This window comes from Mycteria americana, chromosome 6 (genome assembly GCF_035582795.1).
Source record: "Mycteria americana isolate JAX WOST 10 ecotype Jacksonville Zoo and Gardens chromosome 6, USCA_MyAme_1.0, whole genome shotgun sequence".
Lineage (NCBI taxonomy): Eukaryota > Metazoa > Chordata > Aves > Ciconiiformes > Ciconiidae > Mycteria > Mycteria americana.
The window spans coordinates 9,998,777-10,018,816 of NC_134370.1; the positions used below are offsets into that span (position 1 = coordinate 9,998,777).

Here is a 20,040-nt window from a genome sequence, read left to right on the forward strand (position 1 = left end):
ACTGACTTCTATGCTGCAAATGTTTGTAAGGTCTATATACCAACATGGACAGTTAACCACAGAGCAAGGCCTCTGAAATGTCTGGTTTATCAGCTCTGTACATGACAAACTATCCTGGGAGTCAGGAGCCACGTGAAGAGTTATGTTGCTCATGAATGTGCCTGTCTAGTTTTAGTTTGAGGCTGTGTAGCTCAGTCCTTAGAAATGCCAGAATTGAGGGCCATATTGAATGATGGGCATTTACACCATCCTTGATTGAAGGAGAGATTCTAAGTGTGGGGGACAGAGTTTCCATGGTTTAAAAACGATGGCTGAGGACAGGTCTCTGCAAGGGTCTTGTACAAAACCCTTGGTGAGATTGCTGGTGGTAACTGAGGGGAGATTTTGCTACAGATTCTGTTTTGGAAGATCTTTATGACAGGCCTATTTCTGTGCAGGCTTTCCCTTATTTTTCGTACACACATCAAACTGCAGCAATGATACGTCATCATGAAGATACCAAAGGTGTCTGGGAGACCACTGTCTTAAGTAGGTCAGTGGTCCTCCTCAGATAATCTCAGGGTAAACAGCAGGAGAATTGTTTTTTAAAATTAGCATTTTTATATTGACTTACCTCAAAAGGGAACTTAATTCCTTTTACTGTATGGAATACTTTTGGCAGCCTCAAAAAAGGAAGCATAGGGGAACTCTAACTGGAGTTTGCTGCTGACTGAAATCCCCACGTGGGTTGCTGTTAAGGTGGCTAAGAGGCCTGTTGGACATTTGAGTGCTATTATGGGTAACCACCACTCATCAGTAAGCTGGAATTTCCATGCTGTCTGGAAAAAGCAATTGCTTTTTCTGCTAACTTCAGCAACTTGCTTTTGTGCAGCCTTGAGGATCCTTGAGGATTTGCAGTGAATAATTTGACACTTCTGTTTATGCATCGTTTTTAGTAAGATTTTGATACGGACATCAAGTGATGTGTATGAGATGGTTGCTCAGAGTACTCGTAGGAGCTCTTGAATTTCTAATTACCCCTGTCCTATGTTAGAAAAAAAAAAAAACCAAAATACTCTTTTGAAATAGTGACTGGATCTTCTTGTGTATGCTGGGTGTGTTGAAGGCATAACTCAAACAAAATTATTTTACCACTTACAAGGCTGATAATCATTTGCTACATGTTACAGACTTGCAGATGTTAGGTGTGAGAAACATATGTTTAGCATGATCCTCCCGCCCATCAGTAAGGAGTTTTGAAGGGTGAATTGATTATCTTGAAGTACTGTCCCTTAGTAAGTCGGTTGTGTAAGTAAATGCAGAGAATTTCTGTGGGTGTGAGGAAGATCAATAAGGGTGTTCTCAGAACATTAGATAAGACAGCCTGGGTTCACTATCTTTTTATCACCCAATTTGTATCATGATCTCTTTTGTGAAAAATTACTCTGTACTAATGTAGAAATATGGCAGACTAAATTCACTTTATGCTTCTTCCCTTTGGTTTGCTAACCACTAATCAGTAATCCATCTGTTAACAATCATGTTGAGTAATGCAGTTTTTGATTCAAAGACTGGCTTAGCTTAGTCAACATTTGTTTCAACATCATCTGTTTCACAGCACGTCTTAGCTTGTTGCATACTTCATTGCAAGGTTAGTGCTTTTTCATTACTGAAAATAGTTTTAAAACTGCCTATTGCTTTTCCTGTTGGAGCTTAGAACAACTCCTGATCATACTCAGTTAACAAGCTGTTCATGATGACTCTTTGAAAGGATTATAATTTTTCTTAAACAGTAATTGTCATATAAGATATGTCATGTAACAAATATAAATGGAATAATTTTGTGAAGTCACTTTGTTTCTGCAGTATAAGTGATGCTATAGAATATGCTCTTGTTCACCTACCAAGTGACCAAAGGCAAACACGTATGGACAGACGTGGTGAAAGTTGTTGTTGTTCAGCAAATGAAGGATAGTACTGCTGCTGTTTTAGAGAATGACAGATTCTTCTAAATGTCAGTACAAAAGCATCAATAATACTGCTACAGTTTAACTGGACTGTAGAGCTGAGTTAGCAATAAGGTGTGTTTGTACCTGACAAACTGAGAAAGTGCTCAGGCTCCTGGTGGGTTAGAAGCAAGAGTAGAATATCCCAAGGTGCCTAAGTAGTCAGGCATAAGTGCCTACTGAAAACCAGTCAGATTTATGCTTTGTTACTGAGAAACTGTGAAAATTGTACACTAAAGCTATAGAATATCAGAATCTGTGGTCTAATCCTCAGTGAGTCCAGATAAGGTTATAACCTTTAAGTAAGTGCAACCAAATTTCTTCATCTCTTAATCACTATCAAAAGCATGGCAAACTGGATCCATCAAGCACATTTATTTTAATCATGGAACAGTCACAGATTTATTCTAGCACACAGACTATTTGTGTATGTTGTAGAAGGTGATCACTTTTCAGATAGGATCAAGCAGATGCTGCTGTTAAATATTGCCTTTAATACTGAACCATACATATGCTTAAATCTTTATAGGGCTGAGGCCTTAGGCTCTGATCTTGCAGGCTGTTCTGTGGGGAATTAATTGTGGTATCGAAGCTCTAGATAACAGAAGAGGGATGGGAGAAGGATAGAAGACAGCAGGCAAAATACAGAGAAAATAAACGTGTTTGCAGTTGTGTGCTAAAACTATGAAACAAGTGTGATTTTTTTTTTTCCATGCTGTATTTTAAAGCTCATTATTTACTAGCCTTTTTACATGTATGTATGTATGTGGCACAAAGCTTTTTATTTTTGTTTATAAATAACATAGAAGTCTTCTCACTTTGATTTCAAGTTACAGTTGTTAATATTTTGGGTTATTACCTGACACTTGTCACTCTAAATTTTTTATTTCATTCTGTTAGCTGCATCAGCTCTATCCATGTGTTATGCATGCTTACAAATATTTAGGAAAGTATTTAAATACTGGCTTTCTCATTTAAAATAGTATATGTTTCATCTTTTGTTTTTAAAATTTGATTTCTGGTATTGAAATCTTTGCATCCTATTTTCATGCAAATTAATTTTGATATCTTTACTTACAACATTTTCTCCATTCTTTTCTTATGAACTACCCTAACCTATCACCCTAGTTTAACCAGTTAAACTTGTAATGTCTTTATAGTTTATTTTTCCTCTTAAAGAATCAATTTCTCAAGATAGCAATCCAACTCATTTCTAGGCTGGACGTTTGCCTTGTCCTCTGCTTAGTGTTTTGTGAAAATCTTTTAGTTGCTACAGTACCTGCCAAGGGGTTTGGGGATGTGTGGAGAGAATTGAAACAAATCTGTTCGTTACTATGTTGTAGTCAGCCCTACATCTGACCATGAGATGCTATTTTGAGGATAGATACCTCTGCTGTACTTCGTTTATTCTAGCTGAAGAACCAAGGCTGAGAAGCACACATGGTGATAACTGAATAGGATACATAAGAGAAGTGTCAGTTTTTCTTGGGTCTTCTCTTTGTTAAACAAGTAGAGAATAAGACCAGAGAGAAAGGACTGGGGGATTAATAGTACTTCTTTCTGGATCTAAACCAGAACAGACATGGGCTATGCTATCCATCTTCACGTGGCTATCTCACATGATCCAGCCTTCTTTCCTGCACTGTCCTACTTGCTAAGCTTTGACTTTCATCCCACCAACACCCCATAAAAAGGAGTGTGAGTTAACATGGGGGAGAGCTGCTGGTGCCTTGTCCTGTCAGTATGAATGCGTTGGCCAGCTAGTATGCTCTCACATGTATGTGCGTACTATGTATCACCATGATTAGGGCACTAGCTTTTACAGTGCCACAAGAGATACTGTCCTGCAGTGTTCTGATTGCTGCTGTGGTCCTGTTTGCATCTGCTGTTTCCAGCAGCAGGGTAATTGTAAGGGGGAAAATAACAATACTTTTATGGAAAATATCAGAAAACATTTTAAAATTACGGCAAATAACTACAACTTTAAGATTTTTTTTCTGCCTTTTTTAAAAATAGCTACTCTGGTTATATGTAGACAGTGAAAATTTATAGACAAATTGGCACACTGTAGGAGTAATACAGATAAATTTAAAGAGAGAGTTTTAAGATGATTCTTCAGATATGATTTGAATGGCAATAGTATGAGCAAGCTACAGTCTAGGATTTTGCCTTAGGCTTTTTGATACACGTGTAGGCATGCAGCTCACTAGTATCTCTTTAAGGGAGTGCCTCTTTCCGGGATATCCCGGAATTCCTGAAGATCCCTGTCTGATACCTGTGTTTAGTGACTGCAGTAACTTCTTTATCAGTCCCTGACAGCTGGGAGGTTTGATTTCAGTCTCAGTCACTGTTTGGTCACCTTAGCTGATAGGATTCTTACAGATTTAAGATTCAAGAACTGTCTCTGCAGATAAACAAAATGACACTGCCTTTTTCATCCCTTCTTTTTAATAGCTATTTCAGTAATTCCTCAAGGCTCCACTGTGCTGGGCTTTTACGAAAGAGGAATTGCTCAGAGAGCGTACAGGCTATAGACAGACAGGCTTTCCAAATCAGAGGTTACAGACGTTCACCTCTGCGAGAAACACAAAGGCCGGGAGAAAATTACTTCTCCTCTCTTTACAAAGAGAGTATAGAGAAGAAGTGATAAGCCAGATCTGGTTCTTGAACTTGGTTCTCTGGTGTCTCTCTAGCACCTTTCATCCCAGAACAGCTTTTTTCACAGCTTGTCATCCTGTGCACAGTGCCTACCTGCCTACCTCTGTCCTGTCCCAAGCAAGTGGCTGCCCACCTGGAGTTACAGGAAAGCCACTTGACAGCATCAGAGACTGAGGGAATCTTGATTTTAAAACTTTCAAGTTTTGAACTTCAAATCCTGTAAATTAATTTAAGAAATGGTCTCCAAAGCCGTATCAGGTGTTACAGAGACAGAAGGCAGGGAGCACTGTTGCCTGTAGGAAGATTTGGTTGCATTTAGTGCCTTGGCAATCTCTAGCACAGTCCTCTTACCTTCATTCCTGGAAGCAGAAAGGAGTGAGGAAATTTAAAGCAGGCTAGCAAAAAAACATACAATAATTCCATGCCATTAAATTTTTGCTTTATTTTTCCTTCTTAATAGTTTAGTTTTCAGCCAAAAAAACACAGTAGCCAATTGAAAGTTAGCATTTCAGAGTGTGCTGTCTGTATTAGGCCACTCTTTAAGATATAAAGGACACAGCTGTGAAATCCTGAGAGTCCTCTTGCCTATGGACACAGCATGTTCTCAGTGCTATGAGAGCTTGTGGAGCTAGAAGTCATAGAAATTGTGTATCCTAGCACAAAGTTTGAAGTTACACCTGCTACAACATGGTTAGAGTTGACTGAGCATAACTCCAAGTTTATTTGTGAAAGCTAGGCATGCAAATGTGAAAACTACAAAAATTCACTTTTAAAAAAGAACAATAGCCCATATCCTCCTCCTGTTTAAATTTAGAGGAAGCTGCTTTTTACTTCAATTTAGAGCAGAACTGAACCCAGCCTATTCTGCGGTGAACTCTGCTTTGCAGCATATGCATAGTAAGGCGTTTCCCAGAAGCTTCTTTCTGACTTCCAATAAAAAGCTGAAGTATTCTGTGGCTTGCAGCAGAGACGTGGAGTCTTGCCAGCAGGAATCTGCAGCTAAGAGTCACTTAGCTTGAGTCTTTGGTTTCCTAACAGTTCTGCGTTCAGGGAGAGAATCATCAATAAGGGAGGCTGCAGTATTTATTTTCCTTGTTTTCTTTTATTCAACAACTGTTACTCTGCAGGTAGTTGCTGTAATTTCCATTTCGGTAGGGTTTGGTATGAGTACCAAAGTCCTTTTTCTGGCTGATGCAGCAAACCGTGTAATTGCTATTAAACCTTTATACAATGATCTGCTCTACTTAAAGAAGGACTGACAGGACAGTTTTAAACTTTGCACGGCAAATTAATTCCTTCATTTTGCTCAGAAAGTGCCTTAGGTTTCTCATATGAACATTGGGTTGTTATTGGTCTTTTCTATCTCTCTTTCTTTTTAATTGTTTCTTTTTCTTTGCAGATCTGGGATTATTTTGAGATGTTTTGATAAAATGCAGTAATGAGTACTCTCAAGCTGCTAGAGTTGCTTTGAATTTACATCAGTATAGTGCAGTTGCAAAATGTAATGAAATCAACATTGCATGATTCACAACGGAACGTAAGGAATGACAAAAATCATGGTGATATGTCTATGGAGTAACGTTAGCACAAAGCAATAGTCCAATGACAAAGACTGTCTTCCTCACAGAAGAAGGTGCTATTGATTTTTTTTTTTTCTTATTTTCTGGCCCCCCCCCCCCCCCCCCCCCCCCCCCCCCTTGAATTAAACAATGTAATCCAGACTTCCCAGTTGTCCCAGTCAGTGTACATGTTACTCTGGGTAAATTGGATATTCAATGGGACAACGATTTGGTTTTTTTGGAAACCCAAATGAGCTTAAGAAAGCATTAATTATTAATTTAAGCTGGGCTTGTAAGCAAGCGTAGAAGTCTCAACCTAGCCTGTCTTGAAAAGTTCTTCTGTGTATATCTCATGTTACACATCTTTACATGGCTCACCTTTACATATCTCATGTATGTTCATTAATAAAGAAAAAAAAATGTCTCCAGGCAGTGCCCAGCAGCATTGGAAGTTAAAACTCTTATAAAGCAACCTGAAACTCTGGTTATTGATGATCTCTTGTAATTAGTCTCTGTAAGATTGTAAAGACTGTGACGACTTAGACTTCTACAGGTACTGTAGCTTTCATAGTTAATCTTGAAAAGTGCTGAAGGAATAAAAATAAGACCATTCAAAGAAATTGTTGCACCTGTTTGATCTGTATGCCTGCTTCCAGCATCCCTTTGTTCAAGTGTAGACACTGCACTGGTTTAACTATAGCCAGTTTAAAAAACAGTTCTCTTAGTAGCCTAGGTACTTTTGATGGAATGACATTTGTTTGAGACTAGATCCATTGTGTGAGTAGGTGTCTGCACCTTGCTGATGTGAGCATTGTGTTTAATCGTACACAAGAAGATCCATGCACCTTGTTATACTGGGTGGGCTAAACTGACATAAAATCATACCTTGACTGAATCTGACATGATTTGTATGTAGACAAGTATCAGTTCACACCAGTATACTGGAACTGGTAAATACTTGACTTGTGTTTTTATTGCACTACCCATGCAGTAAGTATGCACTTTATGATATGAAGACAATTGTGACCCCCAGTACTGAACCAAGAATGTGTTGCTCTGGTAGCATCTCTCCCTCAGAAAGTTGTTAATTTATGTTCTTTTGATTTGGAAGATAGTCGTGGTGTTAATATGTTTGGATTTGAAACTTCATTAAAGGCAACGCAGCTCCTCAAGTTAGTGTTCGTCCACTCATGCACTTCCCAATGAATGCTTCTTCCAGAAATATGGCAGATGTGGCATGTGTGACCATCAGGACTGACTTAACTGTCTTAGGTGCTTATGTGACTCTTTCCATCCAGTTGCCAGGGAACCTTGTCCTCTGTATTTATTCTCACAGTAGGGTAAGGCTAACAGTGCTGTTATACCTGGTTTACAGTGAAGGACACTCAAGACACAGAGGAACTAAAACATTCAGATAACCTAATTTTAAGCTGATAGGTTACAGGCTCAGAGACTTGGCTGAACTTCACTGTCTTCACTTTAGTCCTTTAGAGTTAATGGCATGCCATCCAAAGAGCCCAGATATCTGTTGTGGAGCAGGGGTTGGAACCTGGGTTTATCCAGATCCTAAATTAATGTCCTGTCACTAATTATACTGGCTGGAGTCTGTTATTGTCTTAGTCATGATATAGAGTTGCCTTATTGCACCCTTGCTGCTGGTGCACGATGTGCCTGAGGATATATCCTCTAGCATGCAGTTGATGTGGGGAGGGTTGGTGCAGGCAGAGCCTGAAATACTTACTGTGTCAAGATGTGAAATGCCTGTAAGGAGATGAGCCTAGCTCCTAGCTCAGGGCTGTCAGACCCAAAGCAGCTCACAATTTACATGTCCAGTAAGCTGGCTGGACTTCAGTCAGAAACATTTAAATAAGCTGCTTGTAAAGGTATTTCTCTTTCTTTTTCTTTAATTCCCTGTTCTGTCCTCACTGGGGACTGTAAAGGGTCACCTCTGCCACTGAGAAGCCTTGTGTGTATTGCATATATCCAAAGGAAAAAGCTTGCAAGCAATTCCTTGCAGGAGAACAGAAGTCAATTACTCAATCTTGACCTGCAATGCCAAATTGAGGCCAGTAAGACAAGCGCCATAATTAGCTTCACTTAAGAGTTCAGTCTGGAAATAGCAACTAGCAGTATTTGTATTAATTTAAGTGGCTGTAAAGCAGAACTAGAAAGAAGTTGCATTGTTAGGCCAGTCTTGAAAACATTTATTTACTCTCTAGTAAAGAGCAAAAACTTGTCTTTCAGATCAATACCAGAAGATTTGGATGCTGGCATGCAGAATACGTTAGGGTGTCCTCCACATGTGAGTTTGAGAGAGCAGAATGTTGCAGGTACAGATTTCACACTGCAGCATTTAAGTCCTACGAGGCATTTGCCCAAATCCTTGATACAGTTCCTCATTTGAGCAACTTTAAACATGCTGTTACCTTTTCTTCAGTTGGCATCAGGCCCATCTCAGGCTGTCTGAATCTGAGAGGGAATTTTCCTCATAATAATTTAGTTTACTAGCAGTTGTCTCTATGTTTGTCTCTTATTTTCTTTCTTTCTCGTTGCATAAACTGTGTGTTTCCTTGGTTACAAGTTAATAGTTAGTAGTCTTGTTTGGAAGAATAATAACTTCCACTCCAGAAATAGTATTGCATTGCAGACTATTAGATGAGGTTCACTCAAGGCAAGGCATTTACAGGGCTTTTATTTAAATGGAGCTGCTAATTGAAATATTGGTTGGCATGGCCAGCTGCTTTCTGTTCACCAGTATGGACTGAATAACTGCCTAAGGGAAATAGTTGAAATCTGGCTACCAGAGGAGGAGGTATTAAAAACTTCGAGCTTGAGTAGAAGAATTTAGTCATTTTCTGTGAAGATTGGGAAGGGGGTGGCAGGGAGAAGGACAAAGTAGCAGCTGCCATATTAATTTGGCTGGACTTAGAGCAGAAATTATTGCTTGGAATATTTGTTATCCTCTATTCTTGATGCTGTTACCCCCCTGATCACATATTAGGCTTTTTTATGATTAGTCTTGCATTTACTCTATAAAATGCAGAATGATAGCAGCATTCTTCACTAAGGCATTTATAAGGGAGAGTAATATAGAAGGACTTCATTAAGCAATCGGGCTTTTTCCTCTAGAAATTCATTGAGGAAGGGGAGCCAACCGGTGCAGTAAATATGAGCAAGGTATCTACTATGTTGCTGCATAAGCAGTAACCTGGAAAAAAGCATAATCCTGGCTGGGGAGATGTCAGGAATTGATCAGGAAAGGAAAAGAGAACTCCAGAATACACTGAGGTAAAATAATGGAGATGATTCCCACTGACAGTGGGAGTGATGTAGGTGTATCAGCACTCAGTCCTTTGCAGGCCAGGAAAAGCAGCACAGGAATGGTAGGAAGATGGGGGCCATATGTTTTCTCAGAAATGCTCTGATGAGCATCACTAGTTTGAGAACAATATTACAAGGAGGACAACTTTCTGCTGCTAGAATGGGATGTGGGAGGGAGATTTGAAGGAACATAGTTTTGTTTGGGAACGTTCTGGGTAATACTTTCCACTTCAGATAGTACAGTTGAGACTCAATCTCGCTCTAGTTTACACCCATGCATTTCTGTCAGGGCCCCAAGCTGCCACAAGACACATCTGAAGAGAACGTTAAACATTTTTTACGGAATCCAAATGTGGAGCAATAAAACTTTTATTACAACAATGAAATACACAATAGAGCTGACACAAACCTTTCCTGTTACTATCCAAGCTCTGCTCAGGGCTGTGGGATAGCTGATCAATTACCAGTACCTGGAATTTTATCTCCCTGACTACATTGCAGATGATTTGGTCATTTCTGTCTACTCATAATATCTCTAACTTGCACACAGAGAGTCGTTTCTCCTAGAATTAATGGGAGTAGAAACAAATAACATTGGCTTATTTTCTCTTCAGATGTGTTTTCCCTGTGTTAGGTGTGTGCTGCAGCAAAATGGAGATGTTTGTAGTTTATATTTAATATAGTCATTTACATACAAAGTCAGGCTACCTGGTTCATCTGGTTTCCCAAAACATGATTTGGAATTGCTTTCTTTTAATTCTTTTTCCTTGGATTGTATTCTTTCTTGGATTAAAATAGCCCAGTTCTTGTTGCCTTGTGTGCTTATTGAATGGTTTACACACACTCATGTTCTTGGAAAGAAAAGCTGAGGCAGTCTGAAACACTTTGTGGCACTGAAACTGAGGAGGGAATTTTTCCTTGTCTTTCCATGGCAGCCTCAGTGGAAAGAGGTAGTAGTTGATGTGAATGGCTTAAACGACTGGTTTATGAAAAGTCTGTATTTAAAAAAAATGGTGGTGATTTTTTAGATGAGCGTAAAATGTGAACAGATGCGTTTGTGTCATGATGAAAAGTGTCTGAGAACACAGATTTATGTACAGGAGAAAATATTCTTTTTGTCTGGGTTTAAATCATATTTTTTTGCTTTACAGTGGCCCATCCTCAGGAGCCTCACCACCCCTCTGAAAAGCCGGTCATCCACTGCCATAAATGTGGGGAGCCATGTAAAGGTGAAGTACTCCGTGTTCAGGCCAGACACTTTCACATCAAATGCTTCACCTGCAAAGGTAAGACCTGGATATTCATCTGTTAGAAATGAGTCAGTTTGTGCAAATATACCTTGAACCAGTGATGAGAGGTCACGCTTCCTGTGATCAGCCAGTTACAGGATATTCGCGTTGCTTAGTATCTGAAGGATTTGTGGGTGGGGGAGGTAAAGAATGAGGGGTGAAATGGCTGAATTGCACCTGTAAAAGCAGCAAGGCAATCGGCACCACACAGAACAAATTCAAATATGCAAACATCTACAATTTAATTGAAAAAAGAGATTATATGAGACATTTGATTGGGGCAGAGAGTGATAAATTAGCCACCACTAGAAGACTCAAAATAGCCCATTCTGCTCTGAATACTTATGTGTTCATTCTTTTTCTTTTCTGCTGTTCACTGGATGCGAACTACGCAATAGATATTTATACCTGAAAGAGATGAAAAAAAACCCTTCGCTCTCTTTAATATTATTTTCAATTTTATTTGCTTCATACAGTTCTATGTAGACAGTCAGTTTCACGTATTTCCCAAATAGTGAATTGGGCCATAATTAGACTCTGGCTGCTTTGGTGAATTTCTTTTCTGTTTATTTGGGAAACAATGGAACAACACTAAACATCCAAGATTAAGTGCTTTATGGAGAGTCACAAAACATAGGAAGAGAAAGTATAGCCCTAGCAGCCACTCAGAAATCCGGTGTAAATAGTTGAGTTGGTTTCAAATGTTGTGCTGTATGTATTTCCTGTTATTGCCATGTACGGGGCGTGTGTATGTTTAGATTGTATAGTGTGATGTGGTGAAAAGGAATATGGCATAAGAATACTTAAGAAAATTCTGTCTTTTTGTAGTTTTTGTTCTAAGTGCTTTTTCAAGGATTTGGATAAATCTGGATTTTTTTAAACTGTTAATAGCAACCACTGCCTTTCATTAGAGGTAGTTATGAAAGTTAAGCTCCTTTTAATTGAATCGATTGCTGACAGTGAGTACCTGCATTCAGAAAACCCCACCAAAAAATCCTGATGGATATGGCATTCAAGAGAAACATTCAGGGCAGTCACTGAGAGGTGTGTGCTGGGACGAGGGGGAGCATTTTAGGAGAGGTGCCTTCAGTGAGCAGTGCAGAGGATCGTTACAGAATGGAAAGGAGCAGGAGACACGAGATGTCTCTAGCAGCCGTTCTGACACCCTGGCCCTTGGAAAAAGCTGAGCTGGAGCTTTTAAGATGAATGGCCGAAAAAATTTTCTTTACTTGCTTTTCTTTTGTCTAAGTTCAAGAAATAGCAGTATGCATACCTACACACACCCCACATACATGTGCATATCTATACATACTTGTGTGTATAAGTATATACGTATATGCACACACACTTGCTGGGGGCCTCTGTTTTGCTGGGCCATCAGTCTGTGGGGCTGGGCCTCCTCTTTCTCTGTGTGGGCCTCTGCCTCTCACTGGGTCTCCACTCTCTGGGCCTCCCCTCCCACGGGCTGGGATTCTCTGGGCATCCCACTCCTTTGTGCCTGCCTGACTCTCCTTTGGGCCTCCCACTCCCTGTGGCCCTCCCTGACTCTCTAGGTCTCCACCTCCATGGGAACTTATCCTCTGAGCCTCCCACTGCTTCAGGCCTCCCTGTGTGAGCCTCCCTCCCTTTTTGGCTCCCCCTCACTTTGTCTCCCATGCTTTTGGGGCTCCCTGACTCTCTGGGCCTCCCCCTCCATGGGCTGGCATTTTCTGGAACTCCCACTTTTATGGAGGCCTCCACTTTTTTGGAGCCTCATTCACCTGAGGGCTCCACTTGTCAGCCTTCCGCTCTCCCTGGGCTTCGTTCACTCACTTGTTCTCAGCCTTTGAGGGCTTTGAGTCTCTGGGCCTCCCAGTTTTTTGGGGGACCTCCAATAATTTTGGGCCATCCCGACTCTCTACAAGCCTCCGCTGTGTGAGCTTCCCATTTTTATTGTCTTCCAATACTTTCAGGCCTCCTGCTCTTTTTGGGCTCTGCTTCCCCCCCTCCCCTCCCCAATGGGCCTCCCACACACACACTCCTTGGTCTTCCACTGTATGAGTCTCTCCCCTCTCACTGGGCCTCCCCCTCTGTGGGCCACCATTCTCTCTGCCTCCAGGCCACCATTTTCTGTGCCTCCCCCATCTTTTTGGCCTGGGCCTCGTAATCTTATGGACCTCCACTGTATGAGCCTCCCCCACTCTCTGGGCCTGCCCCTCACTTGGCCTCCACTCTGAACCTAACCTTCAGATATAACTATCTCTATATTTCTGTATTTGTACTTATATTTGCCTAAAAGCTGTAAGGAAGCTGCATGGCAGGCAGCTGGGTTACTGCAGAGCTTTGTCTCCCATCCGGAGAGGCCTCCTGCCAGCCCCAGTTCTGCAGAGGGGTTCTAAGGCTTTGGGTTGTGGAGCTGCCTTGGGAATGGGGAGAGCCTGCCCGCTCCTCAGAGTGAGGACCTGAGGGGCTCTCAGCAGCTCCTGCTCATGCCGCCAAGACCGCTGTGACCACGACAGGGACTCACTGTGTTTTTTTACAAAAGAGAGGTTTAATGAAGCATTAAATAATTGTAAAACTACTCTTTGTGAAGTCATCGCCTTTGAAAATGGGTGTTCTGAAGCAGGAGGCAGTCCTGACTCCTTCATACAGTTTCTGTTTAATGGGCAACAATACAGAGTTGACTGAATTAAGTAACTCTCTCACTGCAGTACGTAGGATGGAGGGTGAGAATATGGAGAAATGTATAGGCCCATGTGAAATAAGGGAAGGGTTGCTCCTGTACAACCAGCATCTGCCACATTCAGTCCTAGCGCAGCGTAGGATAGATACGGTGAAAGGGCTTCAGGCCTGAGACAAACGTGGCGGAGCTGGTGGCAAACATGGAGAAAGGTGCTGGAGTAAATCAGAGTAACTGAGTAACTAAAGCAGAGTAGTGGAATCTATACTATGGAGTTTTTTGCTTCTTTAAAACCTAAGTTATCTTTTCTGAAAGTCCATATCTAGCACGTATACTGCAGATCCAGACTTTGAAAAGCGCATCAAGCCCAGTCCCTGAGTTTCAGTTATATTTTTCATGTTCCAAATGTGGGTGGAATAGTATAGTAGTGTGATTGCTATAACTCTGTCCTTCTGCTTCCTAAATAGATGGGCTATAGCAGAAATTAGAAATATTTGTTTTCCTATGTTACTAAATGTTTTTTTAAGAAGTCAGTTGAGTTATTTGTGTGCTGAAAAATAAATGGCTAGAATCTAAGAAATTCTGTGTTTGTGTTACCTGTGGTTTTTAGTTAAATACAGCTAGATAGCTCAAAAAATATTTAACTTTCTCCTGGATATTGATGTCTTTCATCTGTGTCAAACTGGAATGGTATCAGCCCATCATGGAAGGCAGGGAGGAGCACTATCTGCAGTATTCCTGAAACGCTTGGGGTAATGCATAGGTCTTTCTGTATTACAGTTGCTGTATTTCAAGCAGTACTTGATGTTATATAATCCCTAAGCAGTTAAGACACAGCAACAAATTGTTTCTTTTATGGTTTCTGCCCATAGTGAGTAGTGGTCTCAATTTACAGAAGACACTGGATTAGGGTATTTCCAGCAGCAGACCAGCTAAGACCCTTTGAGTCGTGAAGGAGAATGGTAATTCAGGCCAGGCAGCAAACAGCGTGCTAGGACCTCCTGATAAAGCAAGGGGCAGATGGAACAGGGCCCTAGAATTGTTCTCCCGCTGAATGCACAGATTAATCTTGCTATTTTTGAGGGGTCCAATTTCTTCTTTCACTTGTTTTTTAGTTACTTACTCATATGCTACTTTTGTGCTTTGACTATTCTGTTGCAAGGCTGGGATTACTAGGATACTTCCCCTCCCCCCCTGCCCTGGGCAATATCTAAACTCATTGTGGCTTCTGTTTATGGAGATATTTCCAAGCTGATGACAGTTTAATGTTCTGTAATATTATTGAGACCTCATGACTGCTTGCAGGAAGATCACCAGAGAAAGGAGAGCTATAGAAATACCTGTCTCTGATGGAAATGAAACTATGATTTTTATCATTAGCTTGTTAAGGAAGCTTTGAGTTTGTGGAAGGTGACTGGTTGCATGTGTTCACTTACTGTACAGGAGAGGAGAGTGACAGTGTGGCTTCTGCCTGTTTGTAGTATCTGCACATCCCAGTTTGAACTGAGAGCGCCAGTTCTGAATCTTAGAGACTTTTCTCTTGCTGTTCATTCAGTCTGTGCCTTATTAGTTGGGTTTGCCAGTAAGTAAGTATCATCTTTTTTGTGTTCGTTTGTCTTTCACTGAGAGAAAGGAAAGGGGTGTGTATGGGCAGTTGCTCCACATCCTGTTTTGAATCTCATACCTGAGCTGCAGTGCTTGTTTATTGTTGGTCTCTCATATTTAAGTGAATGTACTTTTTGTTTAAACCATATAGTTATTTACTTATATTGCATGTTGTCTGACCATATAGTTCATACAAGTGGGACACAGCTGTTCAAGTAAGCATTTTTTTCCTCTTAGTCTAATGGGCTTTTAATTTGACATGACTGCAACTCTACAGCAGGTGGAGTTAGACCCCCTCGGCTTATACAGTATGTTGTTAGCCAGAGGAAGCAGCTCTTGATACTGGGACCAGAACGTATCAGACAACCAAGCCACCTGTAGATGCAGCTTTCTCCTTTCTGTATACTGAAGTTTGCTCTTGAGACTTCAACTCATACATCTACAGTGTGAAAGACTAGAACAAGTGCATACTTGTCCGACTGCTGTCATACCTGCTGAAAATGTTTAAACTTTTACCCATAGGCGTAGTCTGACAGGCTAGTGAAGATGTGGAAAAAATCCATTTCCTCATAAAGCTGTCATGCTAGTTGTATGGTAGCAGGGTTTCAGTATGAACCTGTTCCATGCTCTCAGCTTTGTGTTTACATCATACCATTAAGTGCATTTGATATGATCATAATCCTGCTTCCCTAGGTAATGTCAGAGACGCATAAGCACTCTGTGATTGCTTGGCATGCATGTCAGTGGTGGTTGCCGCACTGCAGGAGCACGGTGACTTAAGCCTCCATGCTGCATCAGCCAGCTCAGGACCTGTCATCAGACAGTCGTCTTCCCCTGTAGCTTGGTGCTCTGTCCATCTCTGGAATCTTTCTCAGAACAGAGTAACAGCTTCCTGACAAAGGTGACAAGTAAAACCTCCACCGATTGACGTGTTCCCATACCCCCACGATAAGATGCAGCTAGCTGTTACTCCCTGCCTGTTGAGAACCAAGTGTATACAGCCTGTTTGTCCTATCTGCCTGGCAAGGCTGGCTAGTTCTATTTGTGGCTCCTGATAAGAGCTGATAAAAAAACAAAGAGCTGAAAATGGTGTGGCCTGTCTCCCAGAAGGTGAGCTCTGCTGGCCTCCTGATAGGCAAAGAATCTGAGGCAGTCAACAGCTGACTCGGAGCTGGAGTTAACAGGGGAATGATGGACAGGGGAAGGATAAGAGACATTTAGGAGTGCTGCTCCAGGAGCACTATTCAGAGCAGTTGTCTTTGGCTGTTTTATAACAAAGTCACTTACCTTGCTAAGGAATTACACTGTTGTGTGTTACAAATGCAAGTTAAATTGGATTCTGCATTATCTCCAGTTGTAATAAATAAGTTGGAATTTCTATTTTAGCAGGAGGACACTACTCTTACCGTACCAAATCATTAATGGTTACCAGGCAATGGAAGCAGCAGGCTGAGGAGGGAGGGTTAGATCAGGCAGTTGGAGGAAGAACAGGCTGAGCTGGAGACCCCATTGTTTTACTTTTTGTCTTTAATAAGCATTAACATTAACAAGAATGAATTAATAGCTTATAAAGAAGTAAAAAGGTTTTCTTGTAAAGCACCTATGTACATGAATAACTTTTCTGGAAGAACGAAGACTCTTCACTGCAATGTCTGTTACATATGTAAATGTGTGTGGGATCAGGCCCTAAATTACAATGTGCATGAGCAGAGATTTTAATATCTCAATTTAAATTGTGATCTGATACAAATGATAATTTTCTATCATTGTCAGTTGATTATAGTTCATTTTACCCTATTGCATGTACTAGGAGAGGAAACTTTGAGGCTAGCAAAATTGCTATAATAAGACTTTATTATTAAGCCTGTGATTCATCTTCTGGGTTAGAGGGAAATGCTGATTTCAATACTGTGTATTGCTTAACAGAACAAGCTTTAAACTTTCATAGTAACAATGTAAAAGTTTACATAGCTGGAGTTTGGTACACCTAGAGATAGGTTACATTATCTTAACAAGGTAATATAGTATTTGTGGTAGGAGTATTTAAAATAGCAGACAGTGTCCCTGTTCTTGATGTCAAATATAAATTGGAAAACATAGTTAGCTTCCATATGGTAGCCTAAAAAAAAAATAATAATCTCATAAATAAGCAATCCTGCCATGAGAATATGGATGGTGTCCTAAAGTTTTCTAGTCCTCACTATGTGGCATAAATGTCTGTAATTTGATTAGGTTATGCCAGGTGGAAATGTTTCACTGTGTATGAATGTTTTACATGCTGTAGCAATATCAGATATCAAAAGGCAATTACCAGCTAATGTTCTTGCTAATTATAAGGCAAAGCCAAGTCTTGGCATACAGGAAGCATTCCACAAACCCAGAGTATCCCACAGAGAAGAAACTTCTAACTTCTATTAAAACATTGTTATAAATCAGCATAAAGCAGTTTCTTAATTATGGAACAAATGTGCTAATTTTTCTCTTTTGAGTTAGATGTCTTTCAAGCTTATTTAGGAAAGCCCACATCAATATGTACTTCCAGAATCCTTTGTGGTATGTTTAGGTTCCAGGCTTGGGTCTGTTTGTTTTATGTGATAACTTTTGCAAGGCTGCATCACCTGTAGTTCAGTGACCTTCACGGGGAAGGGGGAGGGTTCCTAAGTTTAGATTTTGGGATGCTCTGTAATCTTTGACTTTGAACTGGATCTTCCTTCCTTGAAGGACTGGGAAGAAGTTAGGGTCATGTAAGCAGACACTGTATCAACAGGCTGGAATGTGTTTTAAATCATTAGTTCTTTGACCTTTGATCTGTCATCAGATTCCTTCAGTGGCGGCGGGAGGAGGCTGCAGACTGGCTGCTGGGTAGTTAGTGCTATTAATAGTTCGGTGTCAGTGGATGGAAAGTTTAAATATGAGGCCGTTCTTGTAGTAGATATCCAGTGCAGTGTTTGAAAAGATCTCTGCATTTCCAGAAGTACTTCTGAAACAGAGACTGATCTGTGGACACGATAATGTAACTGGTGGATAGAATGTGCTCCTTCCTGAGCATGGGGAAATTATACAAGGTCCCTCAAAGCTCTGAATCACTGAACCAAAGAGCCTTCCCTATCTAAAAGCTCTCCAGGCTTGTAATTCTCTTTCAATACACCATGGTTCTGCTTGCCAGCTTGTGAACTCCCCTTTTCAGCTTGGTTATTGAAACCACCTTTAACATTATTAAATCTTTTCATTTTTCTCAAGAGTGTTTGTATTTTCATTTTTTTCCTAAACCTGTCTCGGCTTTCATTTAAAGAAAAGGGCATTTCTAGTCATTAAAATATAAAACATTGGAAAATATGAACCTGAAATGCTCTAACAGCAGAATACAAATAAAAAGGACAGAAATGTTACAATGTCCTGGTTTGGATGATCAGGACTTTGGGGATCTGACTCAAGATCTTGAAGGATTACAACTCTGCATCCTTTACCCATGGTAGAAAGTCCCATGAACGGGAATGAGGAAGAGTAAGTTCAGATTTTTAAGGGTGAAAATGAAAGAGAAGTACTTGTTGCTGAAGAGATTAGTACACAAATCAAATGAAAAAGCAAAAAGGGGGGCACACTGTTATCTGCGTGCACAGGGAGACCTAATGAGGGACAGCGAGAACATATTTAAGGGCAGCAAATCAGCTTTGAACAGTTTAGAAAATCCAGGGAGCAATGAGATTCTGCTGTTCCTGGGAAGCTAACGGAGGTTAAAATTTCTCCCATGACAGGAAATGGGATTCAGATGTGAATTCATGCATTCAGGTAGCTTGATATGAAAGCAAGCCCCAGTTGCAGGTGTGAGAGTAACTGCCATTTCTGTATTTGCATATCTTAGCTGCTGTATCTTGAAGCCTGTTCTTTTTCTTGCAGTGATTCCTATTGGTATTTCACTTCAGGTTCAGGTAAGGGCCTGGGAAGTTTGCTGTAAGATAGGCTGGTTTCCTGCAAAACGACCCTAACCCTCCCATAAACCAAAAGCAGCAGGGAGAGCTCTGTCTCATTAGTGGCTGTAGCCTTTGGGATGGTATTGGGCTGTTTCAGGGGTGCAGCAGATTTTAAACTATATCCAACCCCTTAGCAGTGAAAACCACCAGTCATCCTCAACACTTCTGGAAAACCGTCTCTGTAAGAATTCCTGAGGATTCCTTGCTCCCTGCTGAAGAGGCACGGTGGGTGAGGTGACTGTGGGCTTTCACATTAGGGCTCAAACTATACCCATAATTCTACCTCACACTGTTCTCCCATCCTCTGACCCTTTCCTGCTCTTCTACTTGTTTTCAATAGCAATGTCCTATTTTATTTGGGTGTTTTTTTAATATAAAACACTGAATTGTTAATTTTTGCTTTAGATGTTGACAGGAAAAAAATCCCAAGCAGTTTCATCCCATTCTGAAGTGGATCCTTGTTTTGCTCTTGGTATTCAATGCTATTAATGGCAATTGGTTGAACCTGATCTTAGTTTAGTTGGGCCTGAGGTCTCTTTCAGTGACCAAACATTTGACAGGAAATGAAATTAATTATGCTACTTGGCTGATAGTGATGAATGCTGACAGATGCCATGTCAGATTTTAACAAGCTACGGGATCCCTTTGAAAGTAGAGGGCCAGCAGGATGCTCTACAGGTGCTTGATGAGTGGGGCAGAGCATCCTTATGAGCATATGAAAAGTTGCTTGGGTTTGTTGTCAGTGTATCCTTCATTTGCCTGGCTTGTTTCATAAGTCTATGAATGAGGTAGATTTGGTTTTGTTCTATTCTTACATCCTTGGTTTGCATATTTATAAACTTTTTAGAGATCTCTCTCATCTAGATAGTTGTAGCCAAGCTATCCCACACTAAACTTTGACATTTTTCCACCAATTGCATTTTCTTCAAGGTTCATTTCCCACAGACCCGTAAATGACTTTGATCTCCACCTAGTGCCTAGTTTAATGTGAAA

The 20,040-nt window shown here is 40.7% G+C and overlaps 1 protein-coding gene across 7 annotated transcripts in view; it reads left to right on the forward strand.

The window, feature by feature from the left end:
- Positions 1-20,040, forward strand: part of ABLIM1 (actin binding LIM protein 1) — a 212,664-nt gene that overhangs the window by 87,083 nt on the left and 105,541 nt on the right. For all 7 annotated transcript variants that reach the window (XM_075504483.1, XM_075504489.1, XM_075504482.1 and 4 more), the window contains exon 2: positions 10,675-10,809. In XM_075504483.1, coding sequence (XP_075360598.1) covers positions 10,675-10,809 — 135 coding nt within the window. The remainder of the gene's footprint in view (positions 1-10,674; positions 10,810-20,040) is intronic.